Source organism: Lactuca serriola, chromosome 8, assembly GCF_051521515.1.
Source record: "Lactuca serriola cultivar US96UC23 chromosome 8, Lser_US96UC23_V15, whole genome shotgun sequence".
Classification (NCBI taxonomy): Eukaryota; Viridiplantae; Streptophyta; class Magnoliopsida; order Asterales; family Asteraceae; genus Lactuca; species Lactuca serriola.
The window spans coordinates 247,723,133-247,731,850 of NC_136415.1; the positions used below are offsets into that span (position 1 = coordinate 247,723,133).

The window sequence follows — 8,718 nt, forward strand, 5'->3', positions numbered from 1 at the left end:
ATTGAATCGTATGGTTATACTATTGTAATACAATAGAATAATTTATTAATATATTAGAACATATATTGAATCTTATGATTTGCTTAATTGATCAGATTTATTGAATTATAAAAAATAAAAAAGTGATGGCATTAAAAAACTGTTGTATTTAATATTACGTGTAGTGGCGCGGGAACCCAAGGATAAAGATGATACCGGAGGAGGTTTGCTTTTTTTCTTTTATCTTTATATTTTGAAGATTAATGTTTATTGTAGAACTGTAGAAGAGGAATTAGGATGGTGAATCAAAAGTTAAAGCTGGGGAAAGATGCATATTGGAATAAAAAGTTGGCGACATGATACACGCAAAGGATAAAGTGGAAGCACACCAACTTTGTTTTTAGATGAAAAGGAGTTCAATAAACACCAACTTTGCTTTTTGATGTATTAGACAGAGAGAGACTCCTTTACTAGTGAGGTGATCTTTGTAGAAGAAAGACTCTTTCTTCGTTCCTTCAACAAACATGCAATGTTCAAAAGAAACCATTGTTCGTTTGTTCTACAATGCCTCCAGTTCTTTTCAGCTTCTTTTCCTCTTCTTCTACCTCACCTCCATTTTCCTTTCTAAGTTCTTGTTCTTCATTTCTTCAATCCCGTTCCTCCCAAGGTAATACTAATAATCTTTTCTTCTTTAAGCGAAACTCTAAACCATGCATGCATTCGGTTTTAGCAGTTTAGTTTAAACACAACTCAAGTGTATTGAATTTGCACATATAAAGTCTTTGATGTTGATTTCATTCATGCTTTACTAACTTACAAATAGATAATGCTTTTGGGTTCTTTAAAAACACATGAATGATGTTTGTGTTTATCGCTATGCAGAAACGATGAAGAATATGAATATGAGACAATTTCGGAGGAAGAGGAAAGCGATGAGGATTACTACAACGAGACTCCGGAGAAAGGCCATCTGGTTGCAGATATAACCGGAGATGGCGAAGAGCTCACGTTTTTTCAGACTAGTCCAACAAGTTCATGTCAAAACTCCGTAGTTTTAGAAAACGAAACAGATGATGAGGAAAGAAGCGTTGGTATCAGTGATGACTTGTCTTTCTATAGCTTACCGGAAGCTGAATCCGAAGAACACAGCAGTCGAGAGGAGGAAGAGGAGGTGGTGGAGATGATATCATCGGCTGTTGATCCGAAATCGACATCTAAATCTTTTAGATACGATGTGAATACACCAGCAATAACAACACGTGCGAAGTCTGCTTGTACTTCTTTCAGATATGTCGGAGACGAACCATCTTTGCGTGTGACGAAGAAAATTGCTTTTGTGCTTGATGACGACAAATTTGAAGGTACTGTGATACTGTCTTTGTGTATGTTTAGGTCAAGGAATTGAATATGCATCGATCGTTATAGATTCCCATAAGAACTTGATGCGAATATTCAAAAATAGTTAATTGTTCGTATTTTATTAATGCAGAAAAGTATCGTGAAAAAGGAAAGAATTGGGAATCAAATATAACCCAAGTCGACAAGCTTTTGAATATAGCACCATTGAACTCGGTTACTAAGAAACTTGAACTTGAAGAAAAGGATCAAGAAGAAATCTTTGGTGACACGAACACCATCGGATCCACTTCCAAGAGTTCATCTGAGTGGCGGAGCTCCATTAATTGTAGAGATCCGGGTTATGATCCGTTTTCGTCTTCATCAAGAAGAAGTTGCCCCAAATGGGAGTCTTACACTGTTTTCCAAAAGTATGATGAAGAAATGTTATTTTTAGATAGAATTAGCGCACAAAAACTTCAAGAAACAGGTGCGCTCTCTCAACTTAGTTTCCTTCCTCAGTAAGTAAAGTTAGACTTCCTTCTTTTTCGAAAGGGTACATGATGTCTGTTCTTCAATAATTCCTGTTGTTCTTATTTGGTTTTTCTAGATTTTTAATTTTAAAGAAATTAATTTAGTGTACTTGCTTTTTAATTTGTTAAATTTTTTATCAATATGTCGGTTTAATTGAATGTATTTAAAAAAAATAGCATTACTTTTCTATAATTAGTTAATGTAATTATACAAAAATTCAAGACAACATATTTGAAAAATTAAAAAAGTTTTACTATTACTTTTCTGTTGTGAATGGAACTATACATTATACAAAAGTTAAATGCAACATATTTTGAAAAATAATTCATTGAAAAGTTCATATTACACTAGGAAACTTGTCGACATAAAATTTCACTACGATTTTATTTAATCCATTAAACGTCAATCCAAACAAATATAAAGTTGTTTTTTAAATAAGCAATCCAAAAACCCTAAATGCATTAGCCTAGTATTTATTAGAGTAATATTTCTCATATAAGAGTGTCATATTTAACTAATCAATGTCACAATAATTCCTATACTTATTTTGACTAATGAAATGATGGCTTTATTTCAGAGTCATTTAGATCATCAGCAACATGCCATTCATCATTATCAGATAAAATCATTCACAAATTAGCATCAAGAAATAAGAAAACATCATATATTTATCAGAATTCGTATCACGAATTAGAAGCAGCATATGTAGCACAAATTTGCTTGACATGGGAAGCTCTTAATTGGAACTACAACTACTTCCACCAACTAAGAGCATCACGTAGTGACTCCGACCCTGGATGTCCTGCTTACATTGCGCAACAATTTCAACAATTCCAAGTGCTTCTACAACGTTACATTGAGAACGAGCCTTATGAGAATGGCAGGAGACCTGTTGTTTATGCCAGAATGAGAAGTTTAGCTCCTAAGTTGCTTCAAGTCCCAGAATACCGTGGTACACTTCATTTCATTATGTACTTCTATATATTTAATTTTAACTCATCTGTTTTAATTAACTTATCGTTACATAACCATTATGTTACATATGACAATAATATTTAAAGTAATTAGAAACCCAAATATAATTACTTTAAAAATCTATATGTGTGTTTGGGTCATTGATCTGCTATAGAATTAAATATTCAAGGTTTTTGTAGATTCTGACGAGGAGAAGAAAGACGAATATTTGGGTTCAAGAATTTCGTCAGATTCATTCCTTGTAATCATGGAAGAAGCAATCAAGACATTCATGAGTTTTCTCAAGGCTGACAAGGAGAATCGCTTTCAGATCTTTGCACGTCTCTTTAGTATCAAAAACCCAAGAACTACAGTGGATCCTACAGTTCTCTTATTGCTCAAGAAAGTAAACCATAAGGTCAATGATCTCTCTATTTTTCCGAAAAGTATGCATTTTAAAGGGGTTCATGTGAACTTATAAGATAGTTTCTTGAGTAATAATGAGTTGCACAATGATTTTCACATTTTTCTTTCTATATAAATTTGAAACTTGCAGAAGAAGCTGAAGTTGATAGATTTAAGGCGCTCGCGTAAGTGCTTAAGGAAAAGGAGGACAAAACAAGAGAATGCGATGGAGGTGTTGATGGCTCTGATAGACTTAAAAGTGGTGTCAAGAGTTCTGAGAACTACAGATTTAAGTGAAGAACAGATGCATTGGTGTGAAGACAAGATGACCAAAGTGAAAGTTTGTGATGGAAAACTACAAAGAGATTCTTCACCACTTTTCTTTCCTGCACATTAGCTGATGCATACCCCACCATACATGTGCTTATTGCTTTCATGACTAGATTATGAATGTACACATCACACTGCCTAGCTCTTTTCCTCGAATGATAGAGAATATACCTTTCACCCCTTTTGGTAATTAATTAGATTAGTGAAAGAAAAAGAAGAAAGAGAAAAAAAAAAGTTGGTCATGCATGGATAAGAGAAGGCATATATTGGATATTTGGCGAATGGATAAAGATCAACGATGATGATTGCCAATCGAGGATTGACCAATTGTTTATCATGTCATCTTGTTGTCATCATTCAACAAATTAACCACTCAGATCTGCTGATGGATTATTAAAGCCGGGGAAAGATGCATATTGGAATAAAGAGTTGGCGCGCAAAGGATAAAGCTGAAGAACACCACTTTGTTTTTAGATGAAAAGGGCTTCAATAAACAAATCAAATCAAGAGGCAATAGTTACCAACAAATTTGATCAGTTTTAGTATTTTATACTTATAGAATTAGAAAAGTTAATAACTCTCTCTCTCTCTCTCTCTCTCTCTCTCTCTCTCTCTCTCTCTCTCTCTCTCTCTCTCTCTCTCTCTCTCTCTCTCCTCTCTCTCTCTCTCTCTCTCTCTCTCTCTCTCTCTCTCTCTCTCTCTCTCTCTCTCTCTCTCTCTCTCTCTCTCTCTCTCTCTCTCTCTCTCTCTCTCTCTCTCTCTCTCTCTCTCTCTCTCTCTCTCTCTCTCTCTCTCTCTCTCTCTCTCTCTCTCTCCTTATAATTTAAATGTCCATAACATACTGAAAAAAGACCCTTAACATTCTTTGGAGCCTAAAACAAGAAAACTAGCTAAACTTACGGACTAAAAGTTTAATTTAGGTCCCATTTGATAGGCTATCGAGGTAAAAAATCTTGACCGGATAAGAAACCATGGTATTTGATTGTATATCTGACTCAATGTGCTGATTGATGAAAAATGACCATTATACCCTTCACAAGCAGTTCAAAAAGGAAACATGTTCTCTCAAAGTATAATTAAATATAAAAATTTTAGGGAGATAGAAGTTAAAAAGCTTATTTCAATATCCTTTACAAACACTTTTAAAAAATTACATGAAATCCTTTACTACCTAATCAACTACCTAAAGACATTATGATCATCAACATTCAAATAGAAAACAAAGTAAAGAACATAATGATTTTTCTCATCTGGAATAAGATTCCCCACCCTACAAAACAAACACCAATAATTAATTCACTTGTAGACATTATATTCAGAACTCATTGTACTTTGAATACATTGTTTGTCATCGGAAGTGAGCAATAAATGGAAATGTTAAACGTTTAACATCTTGGACCTATTCAACATGAAACTCAACCCATCTAAGTTACATTTTGGTGCCAAAGTAGGAAAATTCTTGGTATACATGGTTACAAAGAGGGGAATTGAAGCTAGTCTAGAAAAAATTAGGGCTATCTTAATTTTAAAATCCTTATCTTCTACCAATGATGTCTAAAGATTAACAGGTAGGATTGCGGATTTAAATAGGTTTATGTCCACAACATATGAAGGATGCAAGCCCTTTTATGACGTCTTAAGGAAGAACAAAAAGTTCGAATGGATGTCAGAACATGAAAAGCTTTCTGAGATCTGAAGAATTATTTATATTACACTCTTTTGCTAGCTAAACCTGAAGATGGAGAACCATTGTTCTTATACTTAGTTGTATCCAAGAATGGAGAAATCACAGCCTTGGTAAAGGAGCAAGATGGTGCTCAACATCTTGTCTACTATCTAATCAAAAGTTTGTTAGATGTCGAGGCTAGGTACTTACATCTTGAGAAAATAATCTTATCCTTTGTGTGTGCCTCAGCTAAACTATGTCATTATTTTGAAACTCATCCCATTTATGTAAAAATTAACTATCCAATTAAGAATGTGATAAGAAAACTTGAGATGTCAGGGAGAATGGCTAAGTGGTATGCACAACTAAGTACATATGACCTAACATATGAAGCAAAGTTTACCATAAAATCACAGACATTAAAAAACTTTATGGCTGATTTCAATCCGGATATTCAACCTAGAGTAGAGAAAGAAGTCCAGTGGCTTCAAGACATAGAAGAATAAAAAAGGTGGATCCTCTTTACAAATGGAGGGTAACGTTCTAAAAACCATAATAAAAAATTAATTTTCAAAGCCATTTCATAAAAATCATAAGTCGGTCAAACATTGTTTCCAAAACATAAGAGTAAACTCATAGTATAATATAACATCTGTCAACATAAAAATCAGAATGCCTGAAACATTAAAATCCACAACTGTAAGTCAAATCTTAGTAAGTTACCCAAAGTACCCTACACAACAACACACATGCAATGCATGCACACCAGGCCTACAACATAGGGCTAGACTGCCTCCTGAGTCAACATCATAAAGCTAGACCACTTTCGAGCCTGCAACATACAGTTAGACCTCTCCTAGTTATGTTGGTCTACAACACAAAGTAGTATTGTGTCAAACTGACCACACTATGTCGACATATACACAAAACAATAACAAGAAAGAGAAGGTAATCATAGTAGATCTACAATCATAACAGATCACTATAGCATAACAACATCCTACACACAAGGATGTATACTGTAGTACAAAGTATAGTGAGAAAGCTCACATCGCAAGCTAAAAGATATCCACACAGCCTATATGATGGCGAGAACCGATACTACGAGCTACCTATTCATCAAATAGAGGCAAATCCTTAATCTATGGCCCTAAATCCCCTAAATTGACCCAAAAGTTAACTTGGTCAAAAGGTAAAGTAAATAGTCAAAGGTCTCATAGACGGTCGCTACGTTATGGCCAAGCATTTGCCATGTCGTAGTGACCTCAGGACAAAACAATCATAAGATTGCCTATCGGTACGTCGTAGAGGAAAGTCCTCCATGTCGTTGGAACTTTTTTGGCCAGCTTAATGCATTAAGGTCTTAATCACTAAGGCCACCCATCCATACTTTCTAGAAGGCTTTCACACCTCTAATGCATCATAAAAACCTTTTCTTTATGGACATGCATGTCTCTTCCGAACTAGGTCAAAAACATGGAAGAAATGAACTCAAATTTGTGAATGAGACCAATAACACCATAGAACTCTAGATCTAGAACATATAACCCAAAAGGGTCCTCAAGGATCCATAAAGCTGCCAACTTTATGGAACCTAACCATTCAAACTCTTGCAATCACAGAGAAAAGGTACAAGAATCCTAGATCTAGAAGCACTAAGCTTAAAGCTTGGAACTTAAGGACTTACAAAAGTCTAGAATATATGTAACGATAAGGTGAGGAGGTTTGCTTTCTATATCTATGCACCAAGAGCTCTATATTCTTCTTTAAAACACCAAAAGTACCACTAAAAAGCTCTCAAATGTCAAAATTGAGGCTAGGGTTTCCCTGAGGGTAAAAGGGAGGTGATTGAGGGTGAGGGTGTGCAAACCCTAGCCATCAAATCCCTTAAATAGGTTCATAAGCACAAAAGTTAGGGTTTAGCAACATGTCCGCATCCATGTCGTGGAAAACATAATTCCATGTTGTGGGGACCTAAATGAATGTCCGTTTCATCAAGCCATAACCATGTCGTGGTGCATCTTTCACCACATTATAGTCACCACAAAATTCATAACTTAAGATTTTTATTTAGAAAAAAAAAACTTAGGAATAATCATATAGGAAACTTGGTATTACAATTATCCCTCACTTGAACTAGATTTCGTCCTTGAAATCCTTAGCTTAAAATAGATATGGGTAGTGTTGACGTACTTCCGACTCAGGCTGCAAAATCCACTCAGAGCCCTTCTAACGATGCCACTGAACCTTGACAAAGGGTACCACCTTTTTGCGCAAGGCATTTGTTTTGCTATCCAAAATTTCCACTGACTCTCAATAATTTAAGCGCTCGTCGACATAAATATCATCCAACATAATCATTGTCACATCATTAACCAAGCTCTTCTAAAGCCGAGAAACATGGAAGGTTCGATGAACCTGATTAAGCTCCTTAGGAAGATCCAACCGATAGGCCACCTTGCCCACCCTAGCCACAACTCGAAAAGGTCCGATGAATCGGGGGGCCCAACTTGTAACACTTCCTACATCGTATAACACCCTTCTAAGGTGATACCTTCAGCATAACCATATCTCCTACCTGAAATTCCAAAATCGGATCATCGCCTATCAGCGTAACTCTTCTGTCAGCTTTGTGTTATTTATAACCTCTGTCTGATATGATGGATAGCCTCTATCATCCGGAGTACGACCTCAATTTTCCCCATGACACTATAGTCGACCTCTCCCTAACAAGCAATAGTTTGACACTTCCTCCCATATAGAAGCTCACATGGAGGTGCACCCATGCTGGAATGATAGTTATGATTTTACGAAAACTTATGTAAAGGGAGGTAGGAGTCCCTTCTTCCACCAAAATCAATGGTGCAAGCCCTTAGCATATCCTCAAGCATCAGGATAGTCCTCTCACTCTGCCTATCTGTCTGTGGGTAATAAGTAATATTGAAGTGTAATCTAGTACCCAACTCCTCATGAAACCTATGCCAAAACTGGGAAGTGAATCAGACATCACAATCAGATACAACGGAAATCAGCACACCGTGGCGAGCAATGATCTCGTGCATATAGACATCGGCCAATTTCTCGGTCGAAGAACTCTCCTGAGTAGCAACGAAATGGAAAATCTTGATCAAGCGGTCAATAATCGCCCAAATGGCGTCATATCCCTTAGTTGTCCTTGACAACTTTGTGACGAAATCCATGGTAATATGTTCCCATTTCCATATGAGAATCTTAAAAGGGTTATACCTTTCTGTGCGGTCTTTGGTTCTCGACCTTAAACTTTTGACAATTCAATCATCTCTCCGCATACCAAGCTCTCTCTCTCTCTCTTTCTCTCTCTCTCTCTCTCTCTCTCTCTTCATGGAAGGTCACTAGTAACTAATTCTCAAGCCTAATACATCTTTTTGGCTCTAGGGTGACTCGATAACTTGGACTTATGTGCCTCCTCTAACAATGTTTGACAAACTCCATTAGATATTGGAACCCAAACTCGTCCAAACTAGGTCAATAACCCT

The 8,718-nt window shown here is 36.1% G+C and overlaps 1 protein-coding gene across 1 annotated transcript; it reads left to right on the forward strand.

The window, feature by feature from the left end:
* Nucleotides 1-272: 272 nt before the first annotated feature.
* LOC145068464 (DNA ligase (DUF1666)) lies at nt 273-4,114 on the forward strand. Its single transcript, XM_079015432.1, has 6 exons — nt 273-646; nt 862-1,340; nt 1,469-1,804; nt 2,426-2,800; nt 3,003-3,220; nt 3,359-4,114. The coding sequence occupies exons 1-6, from the start codon at nt 504-506 to the stop codon at nt 3,602-3,604; spliced, it is 1,797 nt and encodes a 598-aa protein (XP_078871558.1). The 5' UTR covers nt 273-503; the 3' UTR covers nt 3,605-4,114.
* Nucleotides 4,115-8,718: the final 4,604 nt, after the last annotated feature.